General features: G+C 43.4%; 2 protein-coding genes across 2 annotated transcripts in view; both read left to right on the forward strand.

The window, feature by feature from the left end:
* The window catches only part of lmf1 (lipase maturation factor 1), a 67,302-nt gene extending 63,883 nt beyond the window's left edge, over positions 1-3,419 (forward strand). The window contains exon 8 of the mRNA XM_088936960.1: positions 123-3,419. Coding sequence (XP_088793086.1) covers positions 123-297 — 175 coding nt within the window. The 3' untranslated portion in view covers positions 298-3,419. The remainder of the gene's footprint in view (positions 1-122) is intronic.
* Positions 3,420-5,468: 2,049 nt separating this feature from the next.
* Positions 5,469-15,455, forward strand: part of rab26 (RAB26, member RAS oncogene family) — a 143,357-nt gene continuing 133,370 nt past the window's right edge. The window contains exons 1-2 of the mRNA XM_088936632.1: positions 5,469-5,995; positions 12,067-12,177. Coding sequence (XP_088792758.1) covers positions 5,810-5,995; positions 12,067-12,177 — 297 coding nt within the window. The 5' untranslated portion in view covers positions 5,469-5,809. The remainder of the gene's footprint in view (positions 5,996-12,066; positions 12,178-15,455) is intronic.

The following is a 15,455-nucleotide window of genomic DNA, read 5'->3' on the forward strand; positions in this document are numbered from 1 at the left end:
CAGGGGAACACTGCTCTGCAGGCTTTCAACAAAAGTTCATTGTGTTTCCAGCCTTACTGGCAACACATAACTAGGAAAGTATGTTCTTCTGTTTCAGCTCCTTGTTTCTCTGTTCTTTTCAGGTGGATCAGAGGAGAACATTTCCGCTACAAGTTTAGCGATCCAGGCGGGATCCATGCAGCACAAGGCAAATGGTGGATCCGGAAGAGAATCGGACCCTATTTCCCTCCTGTCAGTCTAGCGGGGCTTAGGAAGTACTTTGAGGCTCGACACTGGCCCCACCCTGACATTCCCTGAATAAAACAATCGCTGAACAAGACTTGTCTGTGCGCAAGGCGTCTTTGCACGGTTGTCTTCACACAGGAAATTCACAAGTTCATCAGTTCAGTGTCATTCTTTTTGGTGCAGTAAACGGAATGATCAGTCAGAAGAAAAATGATCAAATGTGATAATATCTCTGCGTGCGTTGTAGTTTTAAACAGTTTTCCATTTCTAAGGTGTATGTTCAGTTCTTTGTTCCTGATGTTGGTCAGCATCAAGGCCTGGCTGTTAGTGAGGCTTCCTCACAGCTCTGGGGTCCTGGTGTCAGTCTTAGTCTGGAGCACCTGCTATGTGGAGTTTGCATGTTTTATGGTTTCCTTCAACATGATGTTCAGGCTGATATAGGCAGAAATTTCCTGTATGCACACCCTGCAGTGGGCTGGTGTCCCATCTAAAGAGTACTCTCACCCTGTGCCCTGTGTGTGCCAGATTTGACTCACTCTCATCCTCAAAGGACAGAGCAAAAATTGAAGAAGAAGAGATGTTCCTCAATTTTGCAAGTTTAAACTTCAATATACCGTCACCCTGTATATGATTTTGTCCCTTTTGTTTGATATTGAATATAACATTCTTTAATTAAATCACTTGCAGGAATGTGAAGGCTACATCATCGCACCATAAAACAATGTGTGAACTCCTTAGCATCTTTAGCCTAAACCACTTTATTAATCATTTGAAATCTGATGAAACAAAAAAAGAATTTAAAGACGAAGAAAATAACCAGCTCATCCTTCTTTCTTGGATTCTAGTAACTTTCTGATAACCTTGCTAAACTCTTTCTTCTAAGAGCTCATTGAAGGTGCTTCAATAACACTGCTCTGTAGCTTGCTCTGTACACCCACAGCTTTTTGTGAATAATGTGCCATTCTTAGGTCATGAATGAATGTGCTCTTTTGTTTTAAGGTTTTCTATGGTTCTGCTTGCTGTGTTGAGACTGTTGTGATGTCTGTTGATTTGGTAAACGTGGCCTCCCAGAGCAGTCTTTGCTCTAAACTGAAAGAGGTCTGTACTCCGTGAAGGAAAAACATCAGTCTTGTCTGGGTCTTTCTCCTCTGGTTTAGAGATTGCTGGCCTTGATGAGGCTTATTCTCACTGGCTAGAAATTGGTGAGGTAGGGTAGGATTAGCAATGACCTGTAGTTTGGCAGTGGCCAGTAATCTTGCAGTGTTTTCCATGCAACAGTCCACCACACAATGCTTAACTCTACTGCTTGTACTTTTGGCTGGCAGCCTGAGATGACAATTGCTGAGCTTATTAAGACTTGTCAGTATCTTAAATTGGATAGTCTGTGTGTGTGTATTTAAAACATTTGCCGCTTCAAGGGCTGTACTGTATGCCTGATGTGTATAATTATGAAGTGGAGTTTGAAAGTTCAAGGGAAAAACACAGGCTGTAGAAATACAAATAATGCCACAGTTAAGAATATGTTAAGAAAAACATTAGCCAAAGTGCTTAAACAGATATTTTAATAGAAATATCATAATTAATAACAACAATATTTAATAATGATAATTATTACTATATAATTGCTCACACTTATATAGCACTTTTCTGGACACTCCACTCAAAGCGCTTTACAGGTAATAGTGACTCCCCTCCACCACCACCAGTGTGCAGCCCCACCTGCATGATGCAACGGCAGCCATAGTGCACCAGTATGCTCCCCACACACCAGCTGTCAGTGGGGAGGAGAGCAGAGTGATGAAGCCAGTTCAGAGATGGGGATTATCAAGGAGGCCGTGAATGGTAAAGGGAAATTTGGCCAGGATGCCAAGGTAACACCCTTACTCTTTTTGAGAAACATCCTGGGATTTTTGATGACCACAGAGAGTCAGCACCTCAGTTTTATGTCTCATCCAAAGGATGGCGCCTTTTTACAGTATAGTGTCCCCGTCACTATACTGGGGCATTAGGACCCACACAGACTGCAGGGGGAGCGCTCCCTGCTGGCCCCACTAACACCTCTTCCAGCTGCAACCTTAGCTTTCCCAGGAGGTCTCCCATCCAGGTACTGGCCAGGCTCACACCTGCTGAGCTTCAGTGGGGTGCTAGTTGTGAGTTGCAGGGTGATATTATAAAAAAGTCAAAATGCTATTGGATGCTAGGGAATCATAACCAGAAAAAGAAAAAACATTACAAGTTCTAGGGAGATCCATTATCAATAATTAATGATGATAACTAAGAGCTTAATTTAGAACAAAGCCTCTGGCTCAGAATAATTTCTGTCATAAAGGAAAGGGATTCAGGAGGGTTTTTAGGCTTTTTTTAGAAAACAGTGTGACTGTAGTTCATCTCTAGTAGAGTACCAGGAAAGATTTTCACATCCTACAGAACACTCACTGCTTTTTCCATTGTTTTATCTCTGAACCTTAATCTTCGGATCCTGCTTCTTGGGCAGAGATATTTAATCCTGATAAAACTGGATAGATTGTCCATAACTAACAGTGACAGTGTTGCATAACCACAGCAGGGAGAAATATTTAATTCAGAATGCTAGTTGCCAATTACAGAAAACTTTATCTTAGTCCTCTTTAGATGGTTGTGCTGACCTTGATGATAGATTCATTAAAATGTACTTGAGTGACAGTCTTTCTGAACGATTTGTTCAAATGGAAAAACAAACGTTGAAACCAGCAAACATTTGAGGGTTAAGTAGAGACTGGATGAAGTTTGCAAAGCTTGTAATTTTAAACTCAACATCACATTATGTATAATTTAAAGATATTTTAAACAGCTTTAATCAGTAAAAACCAAACTGCAGTTAAGATTTAAAGGTGGCAACCCCCACCTTTAAATTGAACACTGCCTCAGAAAACAGCTTTATAAACTACTTAACCTCGGTTAAATTATTGAGGTAGTAAACTGTTGAACAAGACTCTTTTTCATTTTCCATGAAAGCTCATTATATGAGGTTTAGAAAAGGTTAAAATACAAAAAGATTTTGAAAACTAATAACACTCAAGGGCGAACATTCCTGTGTACATTTTCTAGTGCTTTTGAAAAAAAAAAATGGGCTGGTGGAATGCATTAGTTACATAATGCATTTCATGTCAGGCTATAAAAGCAGTTTAATAAAACAAAAAATTGTCCACTCTGAACCAGTCTGACTCATATGTTCTGTTTTGTAAGATTGATCATTATAGAGTTCTCTTAATAGATGTTTTCCACAATACAACAAAGTCCAATTTAAAAAATGAAAACGAATGAGAGTCTTTGAGAAAGAAAAGTGAGCTTTTAAGTGCTCTGTGGGCAGTTCCCAGAAGGGGGGGGGGGGGGGTCTATGGTAGTACTGGGAATGGTTGGCTTGGGCTGGTGGTGAGGAACTGGATCCCTTGTGTGTGTGGGGGGCTGATCCCACCCCAGTGATAAAGATGGTAACACTGAGAAGGACCACCTGCCATGAAGCAACACAAGGAAACCAGGTACTCGCCTCTCTCCGAGTTTCCAGTTCAATCCTGGAAAAGCCTAAGGAAATCTGGGAACGGCTGTGGGATATTGCTCCCAAAACCCCAAGATCCAGTGGGAGCGGAGTCCTGGGGAGTTTAGACCTCCCTAGCAGCTCCAGCACTAATCCCTCATTTCCCCAAAGATCAGCTCTGAAGGGAAAAATGGGAAGGACAGGTCAAGATCCAGGATTCCGGAATAGGGGATGAAGCCTGTGTTCCAAAGATGGCAGGAAAACTACGGCAAGGGAAAACCTACAATGTCTCCGCCGGATCTAAAGCCGCGTGAACCCCCCCCCCCCCCACTATCAAACGGACCAGATGGGCTGAATAACCTTTCACCTTTGGGGAGCTACAGTGTTTCCTTGGGTCTGAGAGAGCTGTAGCTGTGGAAAGCTTGACATATCTCCCCGTGGTTGAAGGGGTGGGTGGGCTCAGGTGAGCCCCAGCATCGGCACGCTCACACCCAGCAATCTGCGTAACAACCGTCAGACCAGACTCCCCTCTGGGATACAGGAGCATCACACAGCCCAGGGCTCAGAGCTGCGAGGGGAAGCTGGCTTTGGCTGAGCTGGTGCAGGGGACATTGTGAGCCAGTAGAGAATAGGATAGCAATCTTGGTTTAGGGTTCACTGTCAATGAACAATAGGACGGGACTTGTACTTGATCCTGGTTCAGTGAGAAGGGTGTAAAATAGGTGCTTTTACCTCCCTGTGGGAGTGGTATCTCACCCATCAGTTGTTCGGTGTGGTTCTGTGTTTCTAACGTCTCCGAACTGGTTTGCACAGGTGGTAGCCAACAGCCAACTAGCATCGCAGGCCACACGCATACAGGAACAATTTAGAGGAAGCTGTTAAACTAGCCAGCACATCTTTGGAAAGAGGGACGAAAACCAGAGCATCTGGCAAAACCCCGTACAAACACAAGAACAACATACAGGCTCCACACGGAAGGTTTTATGACCGGCGGGCTGTGAAGCAGCAATGCTAACTGCGACTCGGCACTGTAGAATGGCAGAAAGAGGGTATCTTGATCATGTTGTATTTGCTACTCTTACCTTTGCTGGTAACGCGTATTATGATTTTTGCTTTTGCCCAGTCACGCATCTTCTTAATTAGCAAAGACACGAATGCTGCTCGGAGCATTTCATCAGTGTAAACTCTGGGTGCCAAAAGAAAATAAACCAGTTGTGTAATTCTAGTTAATTTACACGTTTATGTGGTCCCATTTCGATGCGACAAGCGAGGTCCGTCCTGTCTCAGGAGGTCCGCGTGATCTTCCAGTGATTTTAGCAGGTACCTCTGACGCGCGCTTAGCGAGTTTGCAGGTTGGCTGTCTCAGGACTGCTGCTGCCGGTGTACAGGCCTACAGAAAGTGGAAGCTGGAGTTTTAAGAAAGGAACTTTGAGCAAAGCTCCACATACTTTATATGCCGAATGTCTGAAGCAAAAAAAAAAACGAAAGCCCAAAGAAAAAAATATATATTTCTGCGCCTTTAATTTCCAGCGTTACAAGTGGACTCCTCGCAGTTTTCCAGCTAGCGGTCTCATGCTGCAAGGTGTTGCTTTTGTTTTGCATTGAAGCTATTGCCTGCCGCCGTCCCCTTATTAGTAATGTTATTTCAGTATTGGCTGCCCTGCGCCCAACCTGCGCGGCGATTGGAAGACATTTTTTGCTCAAAGAGCCAGGCAAGCTGTCAATAGCACGCCAACCCAACCTACTCATTATCAACTGGGAGAGAAGAGAGAGAACCGATAGGGACAGTGTTGTGAGGCGTAAAGAAAGTGGAGCGCTCTCGGAAAACAAAATGAATAAACCACTGACAGTCATGATACTGACATACAGGTGAAAATCAAATGCAAAACTCATCCGTCTGAGTCGGACATTTAAAACTAAGAAGTATCTTCCAAGAAGAAAAGGCTGATTCCGTACTTAGTTGCATTGTTGTTACATTTTTCCTGCCGAAGGTACCGTACGGTCTGGGAGGGGGGTGGTTACTAGTACGAAAACTGAAAACATTAATCTCGTTTGCCTGGCTGAAAAAACATGTCCAGGAAAAGGGCCGTAAAAAGCAAGACTAGCACCGCCGCCCCAACAGCCGCCCTGCATAGCAAAGAGAACGGGAAAGCTGGAAAGGGTACCGCTGGATCAGACGCTCCCCTAAACGGCGTGGTGTATCCTAGCAGACCTTCTTTGAGCAACAGCAGCGAGTTTTATGATATTGCCTTTAAGGTGAGCCCTTTATATTATATGTTACACCGTACGGATACTGCTGTTTGTAAACAAAGCGTTGTTGCGCTCTTAGCAAACAGAAACAAGTGTTGCGCTTTCCGGCAAGTAAAGTTACTAGACAGTTTTTTTTCCCCCCTATTGATGATATAGGGCACAACGGATGAAGACTTCCGTTTAAACACTGTTCTGATGTACTACTGTACGTCAGATACACGATTACGGCTGCAGCCAACAGGACTTGTTTGTAATGCGCGAATAAAATGTGCACGGCACGTTTTAAGCGTAATGCAATTGCATTTGAAAAGTCTTCTGATTCACATGAATTTGATTCGGTTGTTTTTTATTAAAGCGGTCTCATTATTAATCATATTTCGGTGTAGTGATAATAGTTGAAAACTCGGTATTCCACTTGAACTCTTCGCGTGATTCTTTTTAATTAGAAATGCCCTTAAATTATTCATTTGCACTCTAATATTATGGATATACTCCATTCAAGCGAGTAGAATTAGTTTATATAAATAGCAGCAGACACGTACAAAGGTGTGAGTCTGTATCGAAGCACATTATCAGTACAGCCGGATCTGGCACTGCTGTGTAAATAATCTGATGGTCTCAAGCAGCAAGCACATGTAGCGCAGAAACAATGGCAGTATGCATCAAGTGAAAAGAGAATACCGGCACGGTGTGGAAACTAGTGAACTAAAGATACCTGTGCATTTGTCGGATAAAGTTGATTGCCCAGTGTGTATGAGAAATACCTGCGAACTGTCGGTGCAGCTCATGACGAAATGGTCGGAATATTCCGCTGTCGCCGGGTAACGTCATTGGAACAGGCTGTGCGCCTGCAGCGGTATGTCCTGTGCGTTTCTGTCAGGTTTTGCCAGGTGAGAGGCAGCAGTACTGTGGCCAGTACTTGATGTGTATGTGAAGCAATTTCCACGTCTGTAGGTTCAACATGAGTGTCGTCCTGTTCTTCCAAAGTATGATTTACTTAGACCCATTTCACTTGTCTTTGTCCGTTTATACACTATTTCCTGCACATAACGATGTCAAGCGCTTCCTGCCCTGTTTAACCTCAGGAGAACGTCGTAGGATGTCGATAAGAGGTTTCAATGCAACGTGCTTGTTTGATTGACCAATCTAAACAGCCTCTAAATGGTTATGTTAAAAAGAGCTGCGGCCCGATGTTTACGTTGTGATGAAAGAATCTTTAATCTAATGGTATCTAATAATGATTCAGTTTACAATAGTGCGATTTATCCTGAATGATGACAAAGGGCATTCTTGTCTGCTATGCTCTTCTGTTCTTCTACAACAGATTTACAGTTATAATGGTCATTTTGAATTGTAGGTATCAAGCTATTCGTTATGGGGGGGTTAGTTATTAATAAACTTGATAAGCTTTCTTGAACTAGAAACACTAGGAGCTGGTTTTGATCGTTCGGTTGCTTAATCAAGAAACAAAACTCTTGATTAAGTTGTAGCACATTTGAAATGCCCTTAACCTTTACTGAACAGAAGTTCAGTAACAGAAGAGCAGTAATACTTGGCAACATGACAGATGGCAACATTTTATCATGGCTTGTGTTTGACTCGGTCAAAACTTTTGTACAGTTTGTTTGTTCGAAGACCTCGAAACCATCGTCGGTGTCAACCTGGAGGACGTCTTCAAAATGAACAGGTAAACGTGACCCAGAGACACACGTGCCAACTACTTGGAACTGCATCTAAAACCAGCAATAGGTGGCACATCTTTACCCAGCACTGTGGGATTGTAGACCACCCTCTTTTAGGTACGTCAGTTTCATACAAGAAACGGTTAGATGAGATTATTGAATCAAAATAACTACTAACTAGCAACCGGACAAGTTGCTCTGAACGCCCTCCTGTCGTTTGTAACCTTTCTTATGTAACACTGTATGTAAACAGCAGCTTTATCTGCAAAGTGCCAGTAGCTGGACTGAAAGCTGAGGCTTCACTACAGGGGTGTTGGCATAGCAGTGCAGCGTGACTTGCCCTTTGCGGTCTGTAGCTGCCAGTGCACGTGTCGAGGACCGGTCAGCGCTGTTTCCATGCTGGAGACGTTGTGTTCGAAGCTTTTCTTCAAGACGCCTGCAGGCGTTCTGCACTGCTTTCCGTGGTTTGCCAGGGTTTAATTTTGTTGGCCCTCTTGACAGTGTGAATTGTCTGCTCTGTTGGCTTTGGTTAGCCAAGACGCCCTGAACAGTTGGCTTTTTGGCTTGTTTTGGAATTAGAAACCTGTGAGGAGCTGGCAGTGGATTACTCAGGACCTAGGAAATTTCCTGCTGCCTTCTAACATGGTATTATTGCCCAACCTCTTCTTGTTTTCTATTTGATGGAGTGAAAAAGCTCCTTCATTCCCCTTTTGTGGTATCTGAGCCCTAATCTGTCATGTTCCTGTTTGTAAGCACTTATGAAGATGTATTATTTTTCGGGGAGATCTGTTTGCTTTAGCCTTTAGAAGTGCTTGGTCACTATAACCTTTCATCTGTGTTTAAACAGAAAAGAACTACCAATTTTAGATCGCTGTTACCCCTTTGTGTGATTCCAAAACACAAACTGCCTTGTACGATGAAGTTGTGCAGTGATGTTGTTTTCCTAGGGCAGAGGAAGAATGCAGATACCTTGGTAAGGGAACGGCTTAGATCTTTATAAATCTGTGAGATTTATGAGGTTCAATTTTTGGGGTGCTATCTGTGTGGAGTTTGTCTATCCATGTTTGCTTGAGTTTCCTCTGGGTGCAACAGTTGCCTCCCACTGTCCAAAGATGTACTGGTAGGTTAACTGGCCCTGGTGTGAGTGTGTGTCTGTGTGTACCCGGCGGTGAACTGGTGTCCTGTCCAGGGTGTATCTGACCTTGCGCCTGTAGCTTGTCAATTGGCTCCACTTCCCCCATGACCCTGAATTGGATGAAGCGGTGAGAGAATGTACGGGTGGCCCCCTTGACAGAGATACCGGTCGATTCAGGAATTGGGAATCATGTCAGTGGCCTGTCATGACTGGGTTTCTCCAGGTGGTGGCGCACAACTGGATGAGCATCACTGAGGTTGAGTGGGCAGGGGCTCAGCGTCTTGCAGCAGCATCCAGCTGGTTGCTTGTCCTCCGCCTGATGGGGACCAAGCCCCTGTATGGGCTCTGACAAAATTCTGGAGGAAAGAGTGCCCAGGCCACCCTCTGGGAGAGTGAGGATCAACAAGTTGGTTTAAAAACTGGGGAGGATAGGAAAAAAAGATTGTGTCCTTGCTTAAAGTCTTGCATTTGAGTGCAGCACTGCAGTGCTTTTTTTGTTTACTGGAAGAGGACGACAGATCAACAGTTTTCTTGTGACTTATGAGCTGCAGGCGTGCTCTGAGGGAATTGCTGCAGTGATGTCCCCCACCTCTAAAATCTAGCCAGTGTACAGCTCTGTGGCGGCAGTGGACTGGTCGTTTGGAGCATCAGAGTCACCCTTGGTCTAGGGAGTGGCGCTATGCATGCTGGGAGCCCGCGAGAGATCGGGATCGAATCCCAACAGGCAGAGCTGCTCTCGCCACTCAGGCTCCTACTTCAGCTCATTCTAGGTGGTGGAAGTTTGACAATATGCCGAGGTCAATTTGCTTGGTAGGACAGATGATGGTAAAATAAGAAGTACAGTATATCGCTCTTACATTTTGACAGGACAATTTGGACAAGAGCCCGCCTCTAGCAAACGGATAAAATGTCACTCCTTGGGAACTGGATTTGGTTTCTTGGGACGGTTTGAAAGAATTGGATCTCCTTAGCTTGGCATAAAGACATCCTATGAGAAGACCTGCCAGCTGTCTCCATCATGAAAAGGATTGACTACGGTAGCCGACACAATCACTTCGAAAGAAGATGAGATGGCAGATCTTGTCCATTGTAGGTGTACAGATCAAACTGCCAAATCTTTTGTGTGTGCTGTTTCTCAAGCATCACTCAAAAGCTCCTTGATGTCATTTTTGCAACACTAAGCTTTGTGCTGTGAGGCAAGCAAGTCAGGTTGAATGGCCTACTTTAGATTCTGTTTACCTTTTACTCTTACAATTTGGCACTCGTAATGCTATTTATAAAACATACTGCAAGAACTGAGAATATCCAGGTCTTACTTAATTCATTACACATACGTCATAGATTTCAACAAAGAATTAACGCTTAATATACTGGTACCCGACTCTGACTGTTGCCATGAATTATATAAAATCTCCTTTTTTTTTACCTGTCACAACTTTAAAATACTCTGGTAATTTAAGAGAAAAATCTTCGATTATTTCAACGTACTTCAATTTTGAATTCACATTTAACTTGGTGTCTCCTGCTGAGAAATGCAGTTATGAAATCAGTCTCAGTTAATTGACTTGTAAAAAACTAAATACCATACATCCTTGTGTGGTAAAGTCTGTTACAGGAATGAACTGATTTATTTAATCAGTGAGGTGTGGTGAAATACAATATTTTCGCGATTAAACGGATGTTGTTCGCCAGGGCTCCTGTTTTTTTTGCAGCGGTTGGAATTCCAGCTAGTTGAAATCTTCCTTGTTAATCTGTGTCAAATTAAATTTTCATTTAATCTACCAACACACCTTCCCCGTACAAGAAATAACCTGAAGTAGAACTATTTCAGATCTCGGCTGTGGTTTAGAGGCACAAAATATCACTGATTGTCAAGTCACTTCGGTCCATTATCAGCCAAAATGAATCTGACTGACGCACAGTACACTACCTGTCTGCCTGTCCCTTTTCAGTCAAGATCTTTTTCTTCTGCAAGAGGCTCGCAGACCAGATATAGTAGCTCCAGCCTGTCCTGGGTCAGCCCGGAGGTCTTTTCTCAATGGAATATTCCTGGTAGAGTCTCAGAAGGGCTCTCCTGGGGAGGATCCTTACCAGGTGTCCAAACCACCTCAAGTGATTTCTGCTAATCCCAAGGAGTGCCAGCTATTCCAAGACTCTCCTGTAGAGCTGACCTTCTTGCCCTGTCACGGAGGGTAAGCCCAGCAGCCGGGAAGAGAAACTTCCCTTCTGCTGCTTGTACCCATAATCTGGTCCTTTCTTGGTCGTTACCCAGAATTCCAGAATTACCCAGAACCCTCGGGCGAGGACGAGGGCCAAGAACGACTTGTGAACCGAGAGCTTGTTCTGAAAGTCGAGCTCTTGCTTCACCTCCCCGGGGCATCTCTACAGCGCCACCACTCAAGTCTGCCCGTCATTATTTTTAAGGAGAGGCGCGTGACCCCAGATTTGGAGGCGCTGTCTCTCATCCTGGCTGCTCTGCTTTGCGGCAATATATTTGAGCACGACAGACAGACGAGTCAAGAATGACGACAAAGTCCCTAAACATGGTGAAGCAGTCTTGGGTTGTTCAGTGATTCAGATTTGAAAGATCCAGGAAGAACATCTTATCCAGGTCCCTCAGGATCAGACTGGTACTGAATCAGAATTTGCCAAACCATTGGAAGTCTGTGTCATAGCAAGCGAGACTTATTACTCTCTTGACAAGACAAATGAATGGAACCCAGGATTGATCTTTTGGTAAAAAAACAACATGATGCACTGTCCCCAAACAGCAGGGATACCAGCTCCAAGCCTGCAGACCAGATGCTCTCTATGTGACTAAATTGACTAAATTCAACCGGGACTCAATTAAAGAAACTATCACTTGTGATGTGCTTTTCCTTTGTCTGCCCAGCAAGCAGGAGGAAACCGATCACGTCTAGAGCAAAGTCCTGAAAGTGCGAATGTCCTTGTTTTTCCAAGTTTGTTATAACAGAATACGAGAATGCTGTTGTGTTTGTAAAATTGAATGACATGGGAATTACCCTGCCGGTAATTCCGAAGGCTGTTTCATTTCTAAAGTGTGTTCGAATATCTCACAAACCATTGCTTCTGTATACAAAGGCATGCATTGCAAATATCCATTTGCAAACTGTCCCTCCTCAGGTAAAAATGGATTCATATCTCTGTGGTCTGCCGGGTCATTTCAGTACACATGAGAGTGAGCAGTGCGCCATGCATGTTCAGTCAGCCAGTAAAGTTCTGGTTCTTCTCGTCTCTAGGTGATGTTAGTTGGGGACTCTGGTGTTGGAAAGACGTGCTTGCTGGTCCGTTTTAAAGATGGCGCCTTTCTGGCGGGGAGCTTCATTTCGACTGTGGGCATCGACTTCAGGGTAAGTGACACTCTCATCACAACATTTGTATCATTGCCAGGAGGCCCGATTTCGGATTCTCGTCTCTCCAGCGCTTCTTCCTGGGGGGGAGGGGGCTCTGGAGGTGAGCTCGGAGTGGCAGCGCCTGATGAATTTGCCTTTAAATCGAATGCCTCTCTATAGGGGATACAAAAACTCACAGGAAGGAACAGGGCAGAACCCCACACACTTTTGGTGATGTAAATGCCGCAGCTGACAAACTGGCTACCAAGTGACAAGACACACTAGTATTCCACTTAATGAAAGTAAGAAGAATGGAGGGTATAGCACACTAGGGACACGTCCTACACATCCTATGGATAGACAACAGTATGCTTTCAGTACTTTCTTCTCCACTGCAACCTATTTCAGCATAGGTTTGAACTGGCCGTGTTCCAGAGAACACATTGAAACACACACAATTTGTCTTCTTGTAATGCTCTGCATTGAGCCATTTTGAAGGGGCCTTATAATCTGAGTATAGAAATGATCTCACTCTGATATTATTGTGAAAATGTCCAGATGTGATAATTTTATATGCATTTAAACCTATACGAAGATTTCAACTTATGGCACAACGGCGGTTTCTGACAGTGGTTAACTCCGACTCTTATCCTTCCATTTATGCAACTGTTTCATCCAGTTCAGGGATGCAGGGGAGTCGGAGCCTATCTTGGTAAGCATTGGAATCAAGGCAGGATACACCCTGGGTGAGATGCCAGTCCATTCAAGGGCACACACAAACATAGACGCGCAAACACTCACGCCAAGGCCAGGTTTCCCAAAGGCCAGTTCCCAGGAACCAGCCAAGGACCTTGGTGCTGCTGGGAGCAATGTCTCCCCTCTCTGCCTTCCAATTATTCTAAAATGTCAAAACAAATGCCTTAAAAGAGCACGTTTAGAACGAACCCGGATCAAATTCAACATCTTCCTTTTGTAGTACAGTACTCTTAGCTGCCAACATTTTAGGAACAAGCTGCTTTCCACTTTTTGTTTTTGGATATGTCCCATTGTGGTGGTTATAGCAACCCTCCTTGTGCGTACTGCACTGTGTTCAGGCCAAAACGTGATCTCTTGAATTTAAGAATATTGATTTATTTTAAGCAACGGCTTGGGTTAACTAATGTACTGTTAACAAGTCTGTAAAAATGCTAACACAATCTCTGTTGGATTGTTCATTAATTCAAATTTAAATATGCTGGTTGCTCTGCTCCTTTGACTCCCTCAGGATCAGACCGCTACCAAATCAGAATCTGCAAGACCACTGGAAGTCTGTATTGTAGCAAGTGAGAAGGATGTCTTACAGCACATGGATATTTGGTCTGTGATTATAACAGTTTAACACTGCAGTTTCTCAAAGCTGATGGGACAGTGATCTCTTTCCTGTACATCTCGACTGATTCCAGTTACCTGTTTTGTATCTCCCATTGAAGAGGTTGGCTGCATTGACATTACTGGAGTGGATTCACAGGCTCTCCCTGGAATAATACCTCATTTTCTGCTTTTGTTGGAGATACACGCAGACATTTTAAACATACACACATCTGTGAAACCGCGTTTGTCACAGCTCGTGAGGGGACGACTGTCGGTAAGAGGGAAACAGACTTGTACACATTGTAGAGTAAAATCCTTCAGACTTTCTGGTTTGATAATAAGAGACAGTCAAGCGGCACAGTACTGTAGGTATTGAAAAACTGTCTTCCAATGTATATATAAAAGAATACTAATATTGTGTATAGATATACCTTATACTGTGTCAAAAAAATTAAGTTGAACTTCTTACAACATAAATAAACTTTTCACCACATAATTGCAGGCAGTTAAGAATCTTGAGGACACACAAAAAAGATGCAGAGTCATTTGAAGGAGAGATTTTTATTGTCTACACAATGAGCATTGAAACAATTTCAGTGTGTTTTATATTAAAATATGTCCTTGAAGGACCTTGGGATTGCTATTGAACTTTTTTCTTCATTTCCACTTTGTGCAGTGCCATTCATTTGCACACCGTCAGGCAGATGTTAAAATAGTCTTCAAGTATTTTGCTCACTGTAATGCCTCAGTGCTTTAACCTTGTGGAGTTCATTCTAGTATTCAGTCAAAATTGTTAGCTGGTTTTATGTAGTCAACCATATCAGTAACATGTAGAGGCAGCTGTGATCTTTAGAGTTTGCTGCTATTAGGCACTTTCTTTGCATGTCTGGGGACTGTTTTGAAACATGAGGCTCTTTACAGTGGGACTTACTAGCATACTCATTTAGTCTGGTCTGGATATTCTGAAAAAATGCTCCACCGTGGTGCTTTTTCGTTAAAAAGACAGAGATCCAAGTGTAAGTGAAATATTAGTTTGATCTGTAAATTCAGATGCTGCAATCTCACTCATTTGCATGACTCGGTTAACTGTTTGAAATAGCCTCTGTTGAACCTCTGACTAGTGTCCTTGTCCCATATGCTCCTAGGATAGGACTTGGGCTGTTATTCTTGCCCGGAGTAAGTGGCTTTCTGATAAAGGGCAAATGATTTCCTACAGACATCTAAACACACTGCAGTGTGCCTTGCTTTTCTAACCTGAAAGACTCATAAATAGAGCTACAAACTGAGGGAGACCTCAAAGCCGATGGTTGTTGAGAATAAAGTAAGAGAATGACAGCTCAGGATATTTTGAGTGGTAGATGTACTCTATTGACATGCCTTTTCAGCCTTTGTATGTGGAGTTTCTGGTATCTAAGTAGTGTTTCAGTCCCTTCTGTTACATGAAAAATGTTTGAACCTCTTAATGAATTCCCCACAGTGAATTCCCCATAAATCTCCTTTTGATTGCACAGAACAAGTACGTTTACATCCTGCAGGTGCTAATAAATCTCAACATCTCTTGGATAATAGGAGTATTTTTCAATTTCACATTTTTAAAGATGTGGCATCAAAATGCTGATGATTTTCATTGACACCTTTGTATACAGGGGAGCATGGTGTATAGGCAGATAGCCTTCTGGCCTGGAGCACCTTCTGTGCGGAGTTTGCATGCTCTCACCATGTTCATGTGGGTTTTCTCCAAGCCTTCCTCCTCCGGCTTGTGAAGACAAACTGGAGGGATTAACTGGGGTTTCTTAATTGTCTTTGTGTGTTGGCATACGTGTGTCCTGCTTGCAGTGATCTGGCATCCCATCTGGGGTGTAGTCTCATCTTGTGCCATACAGCACAGTTCCAGGAATTGGAGACCCTGTGATTTCTTCATGCGACAAAATATGTACAGTATGAAA

This window comes from Atractosteus spatula, chromosome 18, assembly GCF_055471065.1.
Source record: "Atractosteus spatula isolate fAtrSpa1 chromosome 18, fAtrSpa1.hap1, whole genome shotgun sequence".
In the NCBI taxonomy this organism is placed as follows: domain Eukaryota; kingdom Metazoa; phylum Chordata; class Actinopteri; order Semionotiformes; family Lepisosteidae; genus Atractosteus; species Atractosteus spatula.